A 21,457-nucleotide genomic window follows, 5' to 3' on the forward strand; every position below is an offset into this window, starting at 1 on the left:
TTGTATATATCCTGAAAACTTTAGCTATACAATTCAATGTTACATGACAATGCAAGACTGACTTTAAAATGTCTATGTATTGGGTTGTCGGAAAAGTCATGATGTATTTTTTCTGTTTTTCGTTGCAAAAATGCATCATGACTTTTCCGACAACCCAATAACTTCACCACTTTAGCTATTTAAATCTGGAAACAATAAACATGTTCTCATTTTGAACAAAAGTCTTCTGGGAGAAAATAAACATTAAGGGTCTCAATGAGAATGTCTCAGATAAAAGCTTTAAAAGTCTTCCCTATACCAGAGGGAAATAAAGATTGTTACTGCGTTCTCTGACTTCACATAGATGATGGTCATAAAAACAAAATCACATAATTAATTGTTAATCAGAAGTGCTTTGAACCATTACAAAATGTTCATTTTAGGGGACATGAGAAGTTTTGGGGAATTTGAGAGCAAGTATGGAGTGGGATCACATGGTTGCAATTTGCTCTTACAAAGCTCTGCTTGTTTTCTTATTCATGGACAGTACCCGGACCTCATTTAGTGCATCACAGAAGATGAGAATCATAGCAGTCATCCCTGCCTCTCCAAGTATTTCTAAAAATACTCAACCCTTAGGTTTCCCACTTTTGTGCAGGTTGTGAGACCACTTAAAAGCAAGAGCTCCACCTACTTGTTTTATGCCCTCTGCCTTGCCTTTGGCTCTGTCCGTCCCCTCGGAAGAGACTGTGTCTGTCCTCAATCCTAGAGGGCAAGGAGCAGGAGGAATGCCCTTGGCTTTTCCTTATCCCCCCAGTGCAGTGGTGAGCTAGGGCACCCTCTTCATAATGCTCCAGATTCAGCCTCTAAGAGGAAGCAGAGCTTGACATCAGCACCTGGGGCCTCAAACTGCTTGAAACCTGTGGGTGTTCTTGAATTACAATGTGATGGAACCATTAACTTCATAAGCCACCATCAGATAATATGCCCCAAATATTGTAAAGTCACATGAAATTGGTTCCTATTTTGAATTAACTTCTCTGCATCTTTCATGTTTAGCCATCGTCAAGAACTGTCTGATTTGATTAAATGTTTTGAACCACCTACCTCCATGGTGGGGTGGACAGTGAGATTTGCTTTGTCCCCCTAAGGAGCCTCACATTGGGGAGGAAGGATGATGGTGAGTGACTGGGTACCAGACAGGTAACCACAAGGTCAGACTCCTGATAAGGCACAAGCATGGAAGAATAAAATCTGTCGGAAAAGGCCAGGGAAGGTGAAGAGATGAGACAGATTTTAGTTAAATCACTGAAAAAGTCAATGAGTGGAATTGAATGTGTGGAAATTAAGTACCATTTCCTTGTCCTAAGTTGTTTTGTATTTTAGCGTTTTAAATAGTTGAGCATAAATAAGGCACAAACGTGAAAGCGAGCTGGGCAGAGGGGCCTAAGTAATAGGGGTGGAGGTCTGGCCATGCGGCCGGGAGGGCCGTCAGGAAAGGTGGGGCCTCTGACTGTGGGCAGAACCCTGTGCTGACAAACCTTTTAGTAATAAAGATTTACATTCTGTGCTTCAAAGAATGCTGCTTGTGGTGTCTAGTGATTTTTTTCCTTTTTTCCTCAAGGTGGAAAATCAAGTAACTTGAAACAAAGTTTAACCTTTCTGAACTAGAAGTGGGTTTGGATAAACATTGCTGTGAAAATGTGGTATGTGTGCTACTGTCACTCCTTGTTGTGAACTACATGTGGCAAAAGGCACAGGCATCTCCGTCTTACTAGAGGGAGCAGGGGAGGACTCAGGCTGCTATTCCTGCTGTCACCACGGACGTGCAGCCCTGCAATCCTGTTGACAGGTGGATGGCCAGGTTGGGACCTTCTGTTGCCAAGCCCTCCTCCTGGGTACTCTTTCATCAGTGGAGCCAGGGATGGGCCTTGGGAGCAAAGTGCTGTGGTAGGCTGCGTTTTATGCCAGGAACACTTCCCTGAAGATGCCAAGTAGCTCACACCCCACGTGTTTAGACTGACTCTGACAAAGAAGCCTCGGTGTCCTGTTAATCATTTAAAAGATGCAGCTGTCAGAGCAGACACCACTTGCAATTAATTGGCCTTCCAAACGTTTTATGGATTTTTAAGATTTGTGGGATTCAACTAATTTCACCTTGTTTTTTTGGCAAAATGACGGCTTAAAATTATATTAAATTTGTGTAATTCAAATTTGTACAAAATGCAATCATACTATGTTAGGAAGGAGAAAGGAAGCTCATGGGGATACAGTAAGATGAAAGCAAATATGTACTGTATGGGATTCCCTTCTCACATAGTTGTTAATATAAAATTCAGTTCGACTTTTTTTTTTAAAAGATTTTATTGGAATTGGGGAAGGGGAACAGTGTTGGGGAATCGGGTAAGGGGAACAGACAAGTTGCTGTCCTTTTGTTCTTGAGTCTTGTTGTTGGAGGATGCCGCTTCACTGGTCCATGTTGGTATTGTGATCATTGTGCTCTTCCCGGCTGAGGCAGTCACTCGCTGGCCATTTGGACGGCTGCTCACAGTAGCTTACAGGAGCCCACTGCAGCCCCACTGCAGCCTACGCAGTCGCCAGCAACTCACAGCAGCCCAGCTCCAGGTCAAGCTGTTACGCACCATCTTAGCTGTAGAGGGTACAGCGTTACTGGCCCATGAGGGATTGGAACCAGCAGCCCTGCTGCTCAGAGCTTGCGCTCCCAAGCCAACTCTTAACCAACACGCCTCTCGGCCAGCCCTCAGTTAGACTTGTTTCATGGGTTCCCCCAGGATCATGTGAGAGCTTGATTGCCTCCTGGCTGCCTCATTGGGATGTATATGGATCCACTCTAATCTGAATCAGAATTCACTCTTTCCAGCTCACAGGAGGTAGACCAGCCCAGACCTGGAGCAAGTGGACAATCCTGTAATAGAGGCACCCCTCAGGAGCTCTAGATCACTGTTCTTCAGTAATCGTCTCTAATTTAACCGTCAGTCTTGAGGCAGTTTGAAGATTGCTAAAGATGCTGTGAAGGTCATTAAACACTAGGGTAGAAGTCAGCAAACTTTCTGTAAGAGGCCCGATAAGTACATATTTTGGCTTTGGAATCTCTCACAACTGCTTGCCTCTGCCCTTGGAGGGTGGAATCCTGAATGGGCATAGCTGTTTTTCAATAAAACTTAACCTACAAAAACTGACAGCTGGCCCTGGGGCTGTAGTTTGTGAATCCACAAGCTCGACTAAAAGTACTGACGCGTGTTGGAGAAAGAAATCCAGGTTGGGAGTTCAGTGACAGTAAGATGGATGGTAAGGAACACTTCAGCCGGGGCCAAGCACTGTTCAAAGTACTGTCATCGTTTCACAGAGTGCTCTGCCAGTTGCCTCCAGCATCCATGCTTATCACCGCTGACTTCGAGATTTGGGGGCTCTCTGGAGGAATCCACGGAACCATCTCATTTATCTGGTAGAGGGACTGAGAGTGTATAGGTCGGAAACTTAATTTATTTTGGGAAAATCTACTTGGAAAGAAAATGTCAGTGGCAGCGTCTCAGAAGTATAATTAGCGTTGGTAAAGTCATCTTCAAATGAGAATGCTTCTGTCCATCCTCACTGCCTTTTCTTTGGAGAAAAAGCCTCAGCATCTCTTTAGGAATCAGTTTTTTTCAGGCATAGAGGTTGTAAGAATAGTACAAAGAATTATGGTATCGTCTTCTAGATTATCAGATGTTAATATTTTATATTTGCTTTATTCTCCCTCCTCCTTTCTACAACTTCTCTGTGTGTACTTTTTTTTTTCTGAAAATTTAAGATATGTCTCTCTGCCATCAAATGCGTAAGTGGCTATTTCTTAAAAACAAGGACATTCTATTACATAACCACAGTACAATTTAAAATTAGGAATTTATCATTGATGCAGCTCTATTATGTAAGAAACAGATCTAATACAGATTTTTACTAATTATCCCAATAATGTCCTTTATAGCAAAAGAAAAGAGGACTCCTTCATGAACTTTGAATATATTTTTTCCCAAGAATATTTGGCCCTCATGATGATACTGGTGTGGATGTGTCTGCCAGTGACCAACACACAACCTTTGCTGGCCTCCCTACGCTTTTGTCTGCTTTTCTGTTCAAGATCACAGTAGCTGGTTCTCTTTGGTTATCCACCCTACCTCTGAGGGGTTGCACTTGCTGATAGCTACTGTGTGGGTCAGAAACCTCTGGAATGGTCCTGGTATCTGCATTTGCCACTTGTCTTTGTTACTTGTTCTGATGACTCTCAAGTTGGGAGTTAATTTTCTTTTATTTTTATGTTATTGGTTAGGGTTATAAATTCCCTTAACGTTTTGACACATGCTAGATGTTCGGTTTCTGTGAAATTGTGAGATGGACAAAGGAGATTAGGACACTTACCCCTGGGACTGCTGAACACCCCCTCCCCAAGTTTTGCAGTATAAGGGCATAAACAGGAGGAGCAGGTGGAGGATAAAAGGATTTCAGTTTCTGGAGGGAGCTGAGTGAGGGATGGATGGATGCATGGATGGATGGATGCATAGATGGATGGATGGATGGATGGATGGATGGATGCATGGATGGATGCATGGATGCATGGATGGATGCATGCATGGATGGATGCATGCATGGATGGATGCATGCATGCATGCATGCATAGGCTCGAACTCCAGGGGAGGGAAGAGACCACCTGGTGACGGCTAACATGTGGGCTTAGTTCACTGGGCACAAGACGAGCTAACTGGGAGCTCTGCTTCCCCCCGCCCTCCCCCTCCCCCTCCTTCTTCACTGCTGTCTGGTCTCATATTCCTTAATACATATTCCTGATGCGTGTTGCAGATAAGGGGAGTGTTTAGGGATGGGCCCATCTCTAAAATGGGGACACACCTACATCAAAGGTTGTGAAGATTAAATGAGATAATGTTTAATATCATGTTTAAGATTCAATAAATGGTAGCTCCTATGATTATTGTTATCATCATCAACTTTACTTGCCAGGTCTTGTATCTTTTTATGCTTGTCAACCTCATACGGTGCTGATTTAATTGAGAGATATTTGCATCTAGTTAGAATTTTGTCTGTGATAAACTAACATCGTAAGATCTTAGAAATTTAGAATTGGACAGGAGCTTAGAGGAGTTTTAAATTAGTATAAGTTGTTAATTAAAAGCTTGACTGTGGTTGCAAAGTATATACTTGTTGTAAGTACAAGAACCCACGATAACTTTGTGCTTCTGTGAGGAACCTGCCAGTACAATGTGAGCCCACACTCTGTGTGTGTGGAACCCCACAGACCACTGTCCCAGCAGCTGTCCTTGATTGTCATTAGGTTTAAGACACCCTCTTGTTCTCTCCAGGGGAGTGACTTTTCTCTTGTACTTTTTGTTGTAAATTGTGACAGATTCTGTTACTATACAATGTTGTAATTTGGTGTGTTCTTATTCGATGATACTTTATTGAGAATTTTAAATTCTGTTAGATGATTTTAGACAATTTGCAGTGTTGAGTGTGAATTCTTATTAGGACTGATATTTCTTATATGAACAGATATCAGTGGGAAAATGACATTAAAATTTTACCTTTAATTCAGTATCTGAGTATAAAATGAGCTATAGTTGGATTTAGGTGTATAATCATCAAAATCAATATGTCTCTCTGAAACGTAATTTTCTTCTGTAGAGTTATAAGAATTGGCCTATATCATCTAATTCATTTTCACATCTCTGAATGTTTTCCATTTTAACTGTAAAAAATAGAGGTACAAGTGCAAAGTGTAGGAGAGAGAGAGTCTCCAAAGAGCTAATGCTTTCTTTTGACTTGGTTTTTAATGAGATGATTAGAACCAAGATTTCTACTGTCCTTGCAGCTGAAAGATTGAAAGAGCTGTCAGGAACTTGAAGCACTAGTTTCAGGATTATCTGTGTTTGTAGGAGCATTTGAACCTCAAGGTCATTCCGTTATCCACTAAACAAGTATTTGTGAGTGGCTCCTGTGTGCCTAGTATGGTGCCTGTGGTGGTGGTGATCCAACACCAGAGCCTTTGTTTTTACGTTAAAGTGAGACTTGCAGCTGCTAGAGGAGCCATTACAGCCTCAAAGCAGCCATAGACACTAGGCAGGGAACTGGGTGTGGCTGTATTCCAATAAAACTTTATTTGTTGACACCGAAATTTTTTTGTTTCATATAATCTGACATCTTGAAATATTGTTCTTTTGATTTGGCTCATGGGCTGTACAAAAACAGGTGGGGGCCAGATTTGGCCCCTAAGGCCGTAGTTTGCCAACCGTTGGCTTAGAATACATTTGTTGAGTGAATGAGATCATATACAGGCAGGCAGTGGGGAGCCAGACTGGGAAAGGATTGAAACTTGGATAGAGGAGTTTAGATGTGATGCTGTCAACAGAGGAGGGCCACAGAAGGTGCTGAGCTGGGCTTTGAGAGGATGAGCCCTCTTTGGAAAAATGACTGTGGAACTTATGCAGGACAGCTTTTAAGTATCCCTTATAGCATATGCTTATGTACAATGTATGCCCAGTGATTATTTTTTGAAGACTGTATGAATTAGTGCAGTAAGATCACTTAATATTAATTGTGTAAAAGAGTTCACAGAGACTCATTCAATAAGTTTCGTTTGGAATTAAGAATAAGAAATAAGGTTAATGTGTTTAAGCCTATATAGTCAATTGTATGTTATTTATTATACTTCTGCATCTTTGGCAGATGTAGTGTTTTATATTATCAGAATAAATACTTCACAATGTAAGCAGTTTAGTAGCTACCAGGGAAGAATTAAAATATGAGTGTTATATATGTAAAATCCCAAAATTTTATTGTAAGATATATGCAGGCATCTACAGTGTATTTACATTTCTCTTTGGCAGTTGGTAAAACAAGAAAAGGTTGCTTTTAATTACATTTATGGTTTATATTTTACAGCAGAAGTTATCTGGAATTTACTTGAATGCATATGTGGTTCTTATGTTTTCTTTCTAGAAATGTAGCACCTGAAAACAATGGTGGTCAAAGTGTGATCCACAGAACCCCAGGAGTATCCCTGAGACCTTCCCAGGGGATCTGTGAGGTCCACACAGTTATTATAATGATTGTAAAGGGTCATTTGCCTTTTTTGCATGTTGACATTTGTACTGTTGGTGCGGGGTCAATGGTAGTAAAACTACTGCTGAGTTAGCATAATTGAGGCTAACCCCCCAAGCTGTGCTTGTATCATTGTATTCTTCACTGCCATGCAATTTAGAAAAATCCTTTTTCACCTAAGAATGTCCTTGATGAAACAATAAAAATCATCTATTTTATTAAATCTCAACCCTTGAGTACATCTCTTTTTATTACTCTGTGTGACAAAAGGGGAAGTATGCAGAAAGCACTTCTGTGGCAATTCAGTTAGAGGATTGCCTCGAGGGCAAGCCCTTAGCAATTTTGAGTTGCTAGCTGAACTAGCCACTTTTTTCATGGACCACAAGGAAAGAATAAAAACTACTGATATTTCTTAGTAAATGAACAAAGTTAGCCTGTCACTTTAAGGAAAGCAACTAACACTATTGCCATTGATAAAATTTGAGCTTTCATGTGAAACTGGAATTTCAGAAAGCTTGTATCTGCCACTATGAACCTGACAGCTTCCTAATACTTAAAGACTTTCCGATGAGATCAGTGCTCATATTAATGAATGTGATGCTTTTGATACTATACAATAAACAACATTTGGAAGATCTGCATAGCTCAACGAATCAGTGTTTTCCAGATGACCAATGCATGATATTACAAAATCACACCGGCTTAAAGATCCATTTAAAGGACAAGACAGACCAATGTATTTTAAAGTAATAAAGGACAGAAAGTTCACAGATACGGTTTCAGATTCTACATTGCAACGAGCCTTTGGGGAAAAATAAAATACTTGTTGAGTTTTGGTATTGTATTAAAGAAGAATATCTACAATTACCTGAAAAGGCTATTAAAATACTCTTTTGTTTCCCAGGAGCACCTCTCCAGGAGGCTGGGTTTTCTTCATATGTATCAACCAGAACAACCTATTACAACATATTGGAAGCTGATACATATATGAGAATCCAGTTTCCCACTAAGTCTGACTTTAAGAGATTTGTAAAAATGCCAAACTATGTTCCTCCTCTTAAGATTTTGCTACTTTTGTTGTTTTGGAAACTATAGTTATTTTTTTATAAAAAATGTTTTGTATGTTAATATGTAATGTGTTAGTTTTATAATTTTTAAATGAATAAAAAAATACTCAAACATTTTCTGTTCTAATTTCAAATGCAAGCACAAGGTTTTGGGGCTCACTAATTTTAAGATGATAAAGGGGGTCCCAAGACCAATGAGTTTGAACCAGGACAGTGGGTGCTGTGGGATCAGCTTAAATCCAGCTTCTCTTTTCTGCATTTGTGGTTTATATTTGAGGAGGTTTATTTGGAAAGCATGAATGAAAGTGGCAAATTGAATCAAACATGTTAACTGTAAGGAGGAAGGACCTGCCATCTGAAGCCAGTTTGACCTCCTTTTCCTAATTTTAAACTTAAGCATTTTTAGGGGAGGCGTCTTAACAAATAAACAGTATGAAGTAAGCGGAATCTTTTCAACATATCTCAGTTTAATAAAAATTGGTTCCTTTTCTTACTTCATACTGGCTTTTAATTGATTAGTATTTTATTACTACACTTATATCTGAAAGGATTTGCTAAATGAAATGATCTTTAGTTTCTTGGAAGTTTCCCTGTTTCTCGAGATACAGCTTTTTAACTAGGTACTACTTAGCCACTTCCTTAAATAGGAATGGAAATGGCTGTTCTGATTTTTATGGTGGTGTTGGCTTGACATTCCTGGAAGGGGCGTGGGGCACTGGGATCCAGGGGGGCGGGGTCTGCTGTGATAGCGGCCCTTCCCCATTACTCCTGTCATGGTCCAAGCGTCTTTTCTGCGTAATTACACTCCAAGACTTGTATTTAGGATCATCTTCCTCTTGTTCTTGTACATGGACACTCCTAACCCTCAAAGTAATTCGTTCAGTTTATATTTTTGTCACCTATAAAGTGAAGTTAGACTAGCACGAGATGACTTCCAAGGCCCCTCCAAGATGTGTGAGGGGTGTGGCTGGCTTTTTACCCATGACTTGTGGGCTGCATCTCTTTAGTCACGCTGCATGTATGTGATAGCTGGTAAATAATTCTAGTAGAGCAGAGTCAGGCCACTGCCCTGGAAGGTTATGTACCTGACTGCATTGTCCTGCCACCTGTGGAAATCACCTGGTCCAAATCAGATTTGGATGAAGGCACTGGGCCTTCATTCAAAGGTTGGTAGAAGAAACAGCTCTATGCAGACTGCCCTAAAAAACTGATGGGAAAAAAAGTCCCATATGTTGTGACATTACTAAGGAGATGACCCATATGATGTCATTCTTGAAGTGACAAAAGTTTCACTGTCAATACAGGGAGGTTTTGTTTGGTTATTTTTTCTTGCTGACTTTTTTAATGTAACAAAAGCCGATAATCTATAGCAGGGGTCAGCAAACTGCGGCTCGCAAGCCACATGCGGCAATTTGGGTATGTTCCGTCTCAATAGTTTGCCAACCCCTGAAAGAGCCAATTCTGTCCCTCACTACAGCTTAAAAATTATTCGAGAGCCATAAATATATTTTTACAAATAAGGAAAATTTAAAGTAATATTATAAATGAAACTATGATAGTTTTATTTTCATTTTCAATTTTACTTCAGAGCCACATGTATGTACCCAAAGAGCCTTCATGTGGCTCGCGAGCCGCAGTTTGCCAACCCCTGGTGGCGCTTCCATCTCAAAAGTTTGCCGACCCCTGGTCCTATAGTATTTTCTTTTTTTTTAAACCTTTACTGCTAAAGCTAAGTCGTATGCTCAATTACAGGAGCCTTTCTTTTATTCCTGTTTTAATGGTCTTGTGGTTTTATTGTATGGGTATCCGAAATTTAAAATTTTTTTTAAAGTTAGCAAAAATTAAAAATCCATGTGCAGTTCTATAGTTCAGCTGATGAACAGCTGCTGTGTCTGTTGCTGACAGCTGATGAGCAGCTTGTTGTGTTTTCACTGTTAACCGAAAGTGTCATTCCCATGAAGTTCAAGGTCATAAACTAAGTAGGTTGTTGACTTCATTATGGCGTAGTTCTTATTAAAATCAAAACATAGACACAGAGAACTTTGAAGACCCTAATCCATGTTTTTTAAGGAGAAATGCTGACCTTCTTAGTTCTGTAAATACAATGGGTTCTTCCACTAGATTCATCACACATACGTTCATTGAGGGGCCGTGTGTGCCAACCCTGTGCTAGGCAGTGAGCAACATGACGAAAATTCCTGCCCTGATGGAGCTGATCTTCTAGTAGGGGACACAGATCTAAACAAAATGAACATTTAGCACATGTCGTTAAGTTAGATGGTAAGTGCTTTTCGATAAAGCAGGGGAGGGGAGCAGGGAGGTGGGTGTAATTCAGCATCACAGGGAAAAGGCAGTTGGTGGCAGAGGGGCAAGTGGGTGTCAGCGTGTAAGGGCCCTGAGCTGGTTGTGTGCCTGTTGCGCTGGGGAGGCCTCCTTGGATGGGGTGAGGGAGGAGAACCTGAGGGGCACTGAGAAGTGTTGGCTGGTGCGCAGCTGGCTTCAGAGAACTGGGTAAGCCACCTTGAATGAGCAGGCAGCCTTCAGTGGGCTCTTAACAGCCTGATATGAGTTATAATATGACCCGGGTAGCGTTTTAACCAAGTACTGGAATAATTATGGGATAAAGGCAGAGCAGGGGGGCCCCTGTGGAAATCGATGCACAACTCTAGATGTGCAAAGAATGTGTATCATGTGAGTATTTGTCTACAGGTGGACATGAGAGAAAAACCAAGGACTGAACAACTGGCTGTTGCCATAAATTGAGATGGAAAGTCTGGGAAGAGTACGTTGGTTGTGGGGTGGGTATTGGGTTCATTTCGGCATGTTGCCATTGAGACTAGACACCTAGGGGAGCTGTCCAGCAAGCTGTTGGCTCCGTGGATCTGGAGTTCTTGTGCGAGGGCTGAGTTGAAGGGTGAATCTGTTCACCATCAGCACGTGGATGGTATTTCAGGATGATTGACAAGAGGCCCGGCATAGAACCCTGGGCGCTCCATGTCAGGGAGATGATATGAACCTACAGAGAATCTGTGCAGGACAAGGCCAGGAGAACAGAGCCAGGCCAGGAAGGTGAGGGAGGGAGGGAAGCCGGCTGTGGAAGATGGGAGTGAACCCTGAGCAGGTACTTTGGTGGGCAAGGCAGGTGTGCAGGGAGAACTGGATGGGGGCAGTTTGGTGGGTGGGGAAGCCAGATCCTGGTCTGGCTCTAGAACATAAGCGGAGAAAATGGAGACAGCACATGAGGTGTGACAGTTAAGTTCGCCAGCTTGTTGCAATGATGTTGCTAACCTTTTTTGATATCAGAGGGATTATTCATTATGAATTTGTACCAACTGGACAAATAGTTAACCAAGTTTACTATCTGGAAGTGCTGAAAAGGCTGCATGAAAAAGTTAGACGACCTGAACTTTTTATTTATTTATTTATTTATTTATTTATTTATTTATTTTTTTAAAAAGATTTGTATTGGGGAATTGGGGGGATGGGAACAGTGCTGGGGAATTGGGGGAAGGGGAACAGACAAGTTGCTGTCGTATTTTGTTCTTCAGTTTAGTCGTGGAGGACGTTGCTTCACTGGCCCAAGTTGACACCATCATTGCACTCTTCCCGGGCGAGGCAGATCAGTCGCCAGCTTCTGGATGGCCGCTCACTGTGGCTGCTGGCTGCTCACACTGGCTGCTGGCTACACACGGTAGCCCATGGCAACCCACTGCCACAGGGGCTGCAGCCTACGCCGTCACTGGCAACCCACGGCAGCCCAGCTCCAGGTTGAGCTGTTGTTCAGCATCTTAGCTGTAGAGGGCAGTGTCACTGGCCCTCATATGTGGGATCCGAACCGGGGCCCTCTGGCGTCCCAAGCCAGCTATTAACCATGGCGCCACTCGGCCGGCCCTAGATGACCTGAACTTTTTGCTAACAGTTCGTGGCTCTTGCATTACGACAATGCACCAGCTCACATGGCACTGTCTATGGGGGAGTTTTTAGCCAGTAAACAACTGTATTGGAACACCCTCCCTACTCACCTGATCTGGACCCCAATGACTCCTTTCTTTACCCGAAGATAAAGGAAAGATTGAAAGGAAAACATTTTGATGATACTCAGGACATCAAGGGTAATATGACAATGGCTCTGATGGCCATTCCAGAAAAAGAGTTCCCAAATTGCTTTGAAGGGTGGACTAGGCGCTGGCTTCGGTGCATAGCTTCCCAAGGGGAGTACTTTGAAGGTGACTGTAGTGATAGTCAGTGATGAGGTATGTAGCAAGCACTTTTTTAGGATGAGTTCGCGAACTTAATTGTCCGACCGCATATACAGGCAAGTCTGGGAAATTCTGCTCTGAAGGAAGCAGAGAAGTGGAGATGGGGTGGGGGAAGTGGGGAAATAGCAGCATTGATGTGTATTGGGATGGACCCAGGAGACAGGTAAAGTGCTGCGCCCTATCTGTGAGGAGCGGAGGGCGTGCCTGTGGACAGGAGCAAGGCCAGGTGGTGCCCATAGCAGCCACAGGAGGGAAGCCACGTTCAAGGGAACTGATGAGGAAGAGAAAGCAAGGCCCCCAGCTCACGAGGGAAGGAGGAGCTGAGATTTGAAGGTGAGAGGCGCAAGTATGACACAATGGTTCAAGAGAATGGGATCGTTCACAGAGCAGGGTAGGGCTGCGTGGTGGTCGCAACCTCAGGCACACCTGTACAACTGGTCACGGTTGTGTGGATGCACACACCTTGTAGGCTGTATACTTATTACTTTGTTTTAGAAAAACAGTTTCACAGTTGATAAATAATGTGGGCTTATAGAAAACTCAATAATCCAGAAAGATCAAGGATGAAGGTCAGCTTGTATTGTCTGTATACTCTCCCTCCTGGGTAACCTTAAGTTACCGTATTTTGCCATGTATAATGTGCTCCCATGTATAATGTGCACCCATGTTTTGGCCCAAACTTTCAGGGGAAAAAAATCATTTTAATTTTTAATTCAAATTTCTATTTGTTTACATTTAGGTACTTGTTTCTTGTATTATGAAGGAATTTTAGTATTTATTTTTTAAGTTTTTATGGTATAAGAAATACTATGTAACAAATAATTACAAAACACAAGAACAGATGCAAGGTACAGGAAATTTTATGTACCGGTAACAAATTTATATTTACACATCATAGAAGGCCAAGAACTCTGTCATTGCAAGTTCTTTGTAAGTTCAACAAAACCAATTATTGTATTCCAGGGTATTATTTTGCATACAGATATTGTTATAGATTTCTAGAGTTACACTTTTAACTCATAAGCATAAATAAAATAATTAAAAACATTTATGTAGATACAGAATTAACACTACCCATGTATAATGTGGCATCCTTATTTTTCCTTCACAAATTTGGGCAAAAAAGTGCCCATTATACACGGCAGAATACGGTAAGTATGTATCATTCCAGCTCATTTGGTGTGCATTCTCACACACACACGTGACTACATGTGCATGCAACTTTTAGAAAACAGAGTAGGGATTATATACATACTGTTCTGCAATTTTCCTGTTATATTCCTTTCTGTTAGTATAATATTACATTCTGGAGCTCTTTCCATTGTAGTTCATGTAATTAAACCAATCTCACATTAATGTCTGCAGTGTTTTACAGTAGGGTGTGCCCTCATTTACCATGTGTTCCCCTAAGATGGAGCACTTGGGTTGCTGATTTGATTGGTGGCCTCTATTTCATGTGCCCCATGAAAGATGGTCTCTTGACAAGCTTGCTAGGGCTCTAACTAGTCATTGCCATTAGAGACATTATTGCGCCTTAATCTCAGTCCAGTTGCTTTATTATATTAAGACTGGACTATCTCCAGGACTTCTGAGAAATGGCAAATTTAATTTGCCAAAATGGCAACTGCATGTATCACTCAGTTCCAGTTTTCTTGGGCTTGTTGCCCTAGTTTTTTCTATTCAGACTTTTCACTGTTAGCAGAATTTTAAATGATTCTTTATCTTGGCAACAGAATCATTTTGAATAAACAACTTGGATAATGTATGGTGTCCTCATTTGGAAGAGGTTAGGATTCAGGATTTTATGGTGAGCTTGGAGTATTTTTTTTTAAGCCACTCACAGAGCTTTTAGAAACCAGGAAAAAGCTTAATTGGGCCCTCGAAAACTTTCCACTAGCCCTTTATGAGAGGTAGGTATTTAACCTGAAAGCTGAATTCAGGGCCATCTGAATGGGCTTCAGAGGGTATCGCTTAGGTTAAGCTTGGCTGCATGTGACAGATTCCAAAATACGTTTTTTTAAAGTGGTTGGTATTTCTCTTATGAGGAAGTCTGGGGCAGGCAGTCCAGGGACATGTGATGGCTCCATATATGGGAGGGCCCCAGGCTACTACTTCCTTCTGTTCTTTGCCCTGCTGTTCTACCCTCCCGTTCCTTGAGGTGTCCTGGAGCTGCCGTGCACCACGTCTGAGCTCATGTGCCATTGGCTGGAACTTGGCCAGGTAGCCACAGTGTGCTGCAGGAGAGGCAGGGAGCCTTCCTCTGGTGGCCGCGTTCCCCTGTAAATTAGGTCTGTTAAACTGGTGTTGCTGAACCCTGTGAAACTTGGCAGAATTTTGTCTGCTTTCTTTTCCTGGGAAAGGGTCCATCATTTTTTTTTTAAAATTAGATTCTGAAAGCAGCCTGACCCTAAAATGTTTTAAATCTATCACGTCAAAGATTGGTTGGGTGGTATTATCTAACTGAGGACTACCGCCTTCATTAAGAAGCCCAGTGTATCCCTGTAATAACCTTTGCTTTGGTTCTTAATTTGGAAAAAGAAGACCGAGTTTATGGCATGAGTAGCTTTGATCTTCAAACTGACCACCAGGTAATCTGTACTTAGAGGTCATCTTCAGAGGACACAGATTTAGCACGACGCCTTATTTCCTTATCCTGACAGGTTCTCCTGAATCAGTTCATGTGGGTTCTGCCTGCCTCTGAATCCTGGAGCAGTTGCTGAGGATGAAGGTGGAAGAAACTCCCAGTGTTTCGCACAGACACCAGGTTCAGAGACTATTACTGGATGTAACTGAGGTTGGAATTGAGAATTTCCCCCATAGTTTATGCGTAAATATTTAGTTGTCTGACCATTTTAAAAAGTATGTTTTTTTTGAAAAGGTGATAAATGAGCATGATAAAAATGCAAATATTATAAATATTTGCAATATTATACAATCAAAATATAATAAAAAGATGAAAGGTGAAAAATAATTCCCTTTTCACCCCTTATGTCTCAGGGATATTCTGTGCATATGTAGTGTATTTCTTTTCTTAAAACATGTTATACATATTCTGCCCCATTTATATTCATATAATACATCATCTTGGGAGTTGTCCTTAGAGAGATCTGCCTCCTTTTTTTATAGTTGTTTGGAATTCCATTGTTTGGCTGTGCCATACTTTGTTTTGTTTTAAATAACTTCCTATTGTACATTTAGGTTGTATCCATTCTTTCGCTGCTAAAAGCAATGCCTTAGTTGTTTTGTGTTTTTGGTACATAGATCTTTGCACAAATATGTGAATCCGTGTGCTGAAAGGATTCTTGAATAGGGAGTGGTGAGGTCAGGGCTGTGGCCAGTAGCATTTTGATAGCTATATCGCCTGTTGCTTTTCAGGGTTATACTCCCACCGAAAGCACAGTAGAGCGTCTCTTTCCCCTACTTCCCGGTACTCTCAGTGCAGAGGACCACAGAGTGAATGTGCTTTGGTTTTCTTCAGAGTCCCCTGTTACACATGTGTTGGGTCTTCTTTGCCTGTCAGTACGTTACTTTTCTTTAAATTCTTTTTATTTCTTTTTTAGTCTTAAAAATGTTATTTTTCTTAAGGCATAATTTATTGTTTATTTGCTCTTTGATTCCTTCTAGTTTAGTCTTCATTTCCTAAATTAATTTTCTTATATTTCTAATCTTAGTTCTGTCACTTCGTTTTTGAGCTTTTCTAATGATGGTTCATGATCTCTTGCATCATTTCCTTCATGTATTTTAGCCTGTTGTGAAATATTAGGATAGCATTTTCATCTTTTTAGGGGACATGTCTTTCTAGCATGCTTTCACTGTCTGTAGCGATGTTAACTTTCTCCTTATTCTCTTTTAAAATATATTATCTTTGTATGAATTGGACCTCAGTATTTTATTTATTTTTATGTGGAATTAATTTTCCTGAATATTTAGAAAGGAGGTTTGATTTAGAATAGTTTTTTTTTTCTAATTTCAATGTTCTAGAGCTCTATTTTCTGTGGTTTTTAGGACGTTTTCAAAAAAAGGAGCAGCTCATTTTCTGAACTCTCCTGGCTCTGTTTTTCTCCCCCACTTTTTTTTTAATTTAATATATTTTTTATTAGAGAAACAGTTACAGCACTGTTCCACAAATGACCTTTTACTAATCCTTCTACCTACCATCTTTAGTGATTAGTACAGATAAAGATTGTAAGGTCCTTTCTGATTTTCTTTTTTTATTATTTTTATTAATATATATATTTTTTTCTCCCCCACCTTTTAATGAGAGTTTTATTTTCCCCTGTCACTATTTCCCCTGTCCTGTACATTTTGTATTCTGTTCCCAATCATTTATTTTCAGTGTGTTTGGCCTAAAGGGAGCTTTGGATGATTCGTTTTGAGAGTTGATGGGGTGTAGAATGTTCTAGGCCTTCCAGACTTTACTGCAAACATCTTGCATTTGTCCACTGTGGGATTGTGCTCACTCCCTGGTTTCAGCTGTTCCCAAGTTGATGCATTGCTTTTCTCTGCTTCCTGCATCATATGTGCTTCTACCACAACGCTCTTGAGCTGTCAGTGGTGTGTCCCCATTTGCTTATATTTTGGGGTTTGTTAGGAACACCTTATCACTCAATTCCATTTTAGACGTTGACCTGGATTTTGGTTTCACTACCCCACTTGCTCCATAGGTTTTTATGGGGGAGATTTGGGGAGAATAAAAATCTTTGTTACTGCCATCTTTCCGTGGTTGGACTGTTAAAGGGTTTAGTCATAGTTCCTCTGAGGTCCTTGTTTCCCGTCCAGATTGTTAGTTATCAGTCTCTTGTTTGTTAAGGACAATTGATGTTTTCTCACCTCATTCGGTATTGTGTGAAGTGCATAAACTGGGAATAAAAACACCTTAGCCATTTTAATAATCATACATTTGATCATGTTTATGTAAAAATGTTGCATTTACTCTATAAAGGATATAAGAGAGGCTCTTGGTTCCTCCTTCTAAAAATTGTCGTTCCAGAGAAAACGTGGAGCTGGTACCCTGTATGCTGTAGAATTTAAATCCGGCCAAAGGAGAGGCGGAACCATGTTGTTTATAGGATTTAAAAACCTGCAAATTTAACTTAATGCCTGTTGGAACTTACCATTAAAAGGAACTGTCAGGAGACTCCTACTTGAAAAACTACAATAGATGATGTGAAACTTTTAATTTATCTCCCCGCTGCTCTACAGGAGTTGTGATGAGGGTCGGTGAGCACTTACTGATGATAGGAGCTGTGCTGTAGAGTTGAGTATTGGTTTCTGCCCTCAGGGAGCATGTAGTCTAGTTGGGGAAAGATAACTAGTTTATTTAATAAACTAATTTTATAAATATTTATTTATAAAGAAATAACATAAAGTATCATATGATAAAAATTATATGGTGACATTGATTCCTGAGTTCTCCAGGACATCCAGGACATTTTCAGTACTGTATTTAGATCCCTGTGTTGATAGAACATATTTGGAATGACATGACCTTATTTCTGTTTTGGAATATAAGGTCTCTCTAGGCCTAATCAAAGGGTTTCAGGAGCAGGAAGAAAGTAACTGACTCTGTTCCAGACGCAGTGTCAGGCTCAGGAAATGACAGCTCACACCAGAGGCGGGCACGGCCCAGCCCTGGAAGGTGCAGTGTGGCTGGGATGGCAGTGCTCCTGGGCACGGCAGTGGGGCAGAGCTGTATTTCAGGTCTGTGCTGGAAGCCAAGGGGAAGCAAAATAGGAGCTTAGAGGGCCGCTGGGTTTGAGTGGTAGACATGGAGTGCAGAAGGGTCCATTTGGGTAAAATTCGGGAGGTGGGGGTCTGTTCCTGCTGGAGACAACAGTGTGATGGTTTTCTGGGGTGTGGTGTGTGTAGCAGGAGCTGAGACCCCGCAGGGAGCTGCTGGAGGATACGTATAGGACGTGTTCTGTGGGCAGTAGGGGACCGCTGGAGACTTTATGCTAGGGGAGTCAAGCCATTTTTGGAAGGTGGCTTTGGAGGTGGTGTGAGGAATGGATTGATCCAGTGAGAGGCTGTCAGGTAGGGAGGGGTTAGCCTACTGGCCAAGGACAGAGGCAGTGAGCAGGTTTGGGGCTGTTGCTCAGTTCTCAACACTAACCCTCTTGGTAGTTTGCGTCAAGGAGAACCCTATATTAAAAAAAAAATCCAAACATATGACATCCTCTTGAATATACATGGTTAGCAGTTTTCATTTCACAGGTCACCATCATTAACCCCCCCTTCCTCTGCATTTGTGTTTGTTTTGTAGGTGACAGAATCCTAGTCCTGGGTGAGTTTGATTCTTGCTTATTGACTGGCCCCTCTGCTCTCATTCTGGATGATGTCAGAACAGGATCTGGCGGACGTGGTGCAGATCGCAGTGGAAGACCTGAGTCCTCATCACCCAGGTACAGAGCTGTGGGAGAGTAGGTGGACTTTATTCTCTTTATTCTTTAAAACTCCAAAACAAAACTTCAGAAGTTTTCTTTAATCTTTTAAAGAAAGCAAGATAACAAGTGATGCATGCTCTGTATGAAAAATTCAAATCACAGAGCGTGTAAACAGTATCAGCTCCCACACCCCTGGTGGGTCGCCCTCCAGCAACTTGTCCGCTCTCCCCTCCCCGCTGTGCACAGGTACTTACAGTCTGTTTCCCTCTTCCTGCCACCATCCACAGGGGTCCTGTAACAGCTTTCTTCCTTATAACTTCCCCCCTTTAAAATTCACTATTGTAATGTGTGATGGAACTCTTATACCACGTTGGTATGTGTGAACTGACTGCATTTTTTTGATCAACTGCATGGTATTCGATTTATAGGTGCCCTTCATTTTTTAAACTCCTCCCTTGTAGATGGCATTTCCATTGTTTGCACTGTTTTTCTTTCATATACATCCTGCAATAAAGATACTTACATGTATATCTTGGCAAATATTTTTGTAGGGTAAGTTCCCAGAAGTAGAATTGCTTTGTATATTTAAAATGTTGATAATAAGACACTGACAGGTTTCCCAGAAATGTTTTGCTAAGTTATTCTTCCATCAACTGTGCATGAGAACAACTTTTCCTACACTTTCGTTAAGGCTGATAATTTTTGTTAATGATGTTAAAGGCACACATTTACTTGGAAACCTTAACTAAATATTTGTTTTAAGAAAACCCTCTACAGAGGAAACTCTAAATTTCAAGAACTTCCATCTATGGATAAACTTTGTCTATGCTTTTGTTTTATCTAAAGATTTCTTAATAAGTTTCCTCCTCTTTTTTTTTTTTTTGCCTTACTCATATGTGTTTTACATTTCCATTTACAATTGCATAAAATAAAATAAAAATACCTAGGAATAAATTTAACCAAGGAGGTAAAAGACCTGTACTCAGAAAATTATGAGACATTGAAGAAGATAGAAATATATGGAAGGCTATCCGATGCTCATGAATAGAAAAAATTGACATTGTTAAAATGTCCATATGACCCAAAGCAATCTATAGATTCAACTCAATCCGTATCAAAATGCCAATGGCATTTTTCATAGAACTAGAACAAATAATCTGAAAATTTATATAGAACCACAAAAGACCCCAAATAGCCATAGCAATCTTGAGAAGGAAGAACAAAGTTGGAGGTATCACGCTACCTGATATCAAACTATACTATGAGGCTACACTAATCGAAACAGCATGGTACTGGCATAAAAACAGACACATAGAGCAATGGAACAGAATAGAGAGCCCAGAAATAAATCCAGCCTTCATGGTCAATTAATCTATGACACGGAGGCAAAAATATGCAGTGGGGTAAAGACAGTCTCTTCAGTAAATGGTGTTGGGAAAACTGGACAGATACATGCAAAAAAATGAAACTAGACCACTTTCTTATACCATATACAAGAATAAACTCAATGGATTAAAGTCTTAAATGTAAGACCCGAAACCATAAAATAACTAGAAGAAAACATAGGCAGTAAACTCTTTGATATTACTCTTAGTAGTTTTTTTTGGGATATCATCTCCGGGAAAGGGAAACAAAGGGAAAAATAAACAAATGGGATGACATCAAACTGAAAAGTTTTTGCACAGCAAATGAAACCATCAGTAAAACAAAATGACAGTCTACTGAATGGGAGAAGATATTCACCAGTGATATATCTGATAAGGGGTTAATATCCAAAATATATAAAGAACTCATGCAACCTAACACCAAAAAAAAAAAAAAAAATTAAAAAATGGGCAGAGGACTTGAATAGACGTTCTCCAAAGAGGACATATAGATGACCAATAGACATGAAAAGTTATTCAATGTCAGTAATCATCAGAGAAATGCAAATTAAAACTACAATGAGATATCACCTCACACCTATCAGAATGGCTATTATCAGTAAATCAACAAACAAGTGTTGGTGAGGATGTGGAGAAAAGGGAGCCCTTGTGCACTCTGCTAGTGGGATTGCAAATTGGTGCAGCCACTTATGGAAAACAGTGTGGAGGTTCCTCAAAAAATTAAAAATAGAACTACATGTGACCCAGTAATTCCACTTCTGGGTATTTATCTGAAGAAATCCCAAACATTAATTTGACAATATATATGCATCCCTATGTTCATTGTAGCGTTATTTACAATAGCCAAAATATGGAAGCAACCTAAGAGTCCATCAATAGATGATTAAATAAAGAAGAAGTGGTACATATATATGGTGGAATATTGGCCATAAAAAGTGAAATTTTACCATTTGCGACAACATTGATGGACCTAGAGGGTATTATGCTAAGTGAAATAAGTCAGAGAAAGACAAATACCATATGATTTTATTTATATTGGAATCTGAAAAACTAAACAAACAAAAAAGAAACAGACTCATAGATACAGAGAACAAACTGATGGCTGCCAGATGGGAGGGTGCTTGGGGGCCTGGGTGAAAAGGGTGAAGGGATTAAGAAGGACAAATTTGGCAGTTACAAAATAGTCATGGAGATATAGAGTACAGCATAGAGAATATAGTCAGCAATATTGTAATAACTATGTATGGTGTTAGGTGGTGACTAGAGTTATTGGG

At 40.6% G+C, this 21,457-nt stretch overlaps 1 protein-coding gene across 10 annotated transcripts in view; it reads left to right on the forward strand.

Moving 5' to 3' along the window:
* The window catches only part of BANP (BTG3 associated nuclear protein), a 121,820-nt gene that overhangs the window by 7,355 nt on the left and 93,008 nt on the right, over positions 1-21,457 (forward strand). For 4 of the 10 annotated variants that reach the window (XM_019635140.1, XM_019635109.1, XM_019635125.1 and 1 more), the window contains exons 2-3: positions 15,076-15,209; positions 18,678-18,834. In XM_019635140.1, the coding sequence (XP_019490685.1) occupies positions 18,747-18,834 (88 nt within the window). In that variant the 5' untranslated portion in view covers positions 15,076-15,209; positions 18,678-18,746. The remainder of the gene's footprint in view (positions 1-15,075; positions 15,210-18,677; positions 18,835-21,457) is intronic. The other 6 variants (XM_019635134.1, XM_019635132.1, XM_019635152.1 and 3 more) reach the window with 3 other exon arrangements.

Source organism: Hipposideros armiger, unplaced genomic scaffold, assembly GCF_001890085.2.
Source record: "Hipposideros armiger isolate ML-2016 unplaced genomic scaffold, ASM189008v1 scaffold_19, whole genome shotgun sequence".
In the NCBI taxonomy this organism is placed as follows: domain Eukaryota; kingdom Metazoa; phylum Chordata; class Mammalia; order Chiroptera; family Hipposideridae; genus Hipposideros; species Hipposideros armiger.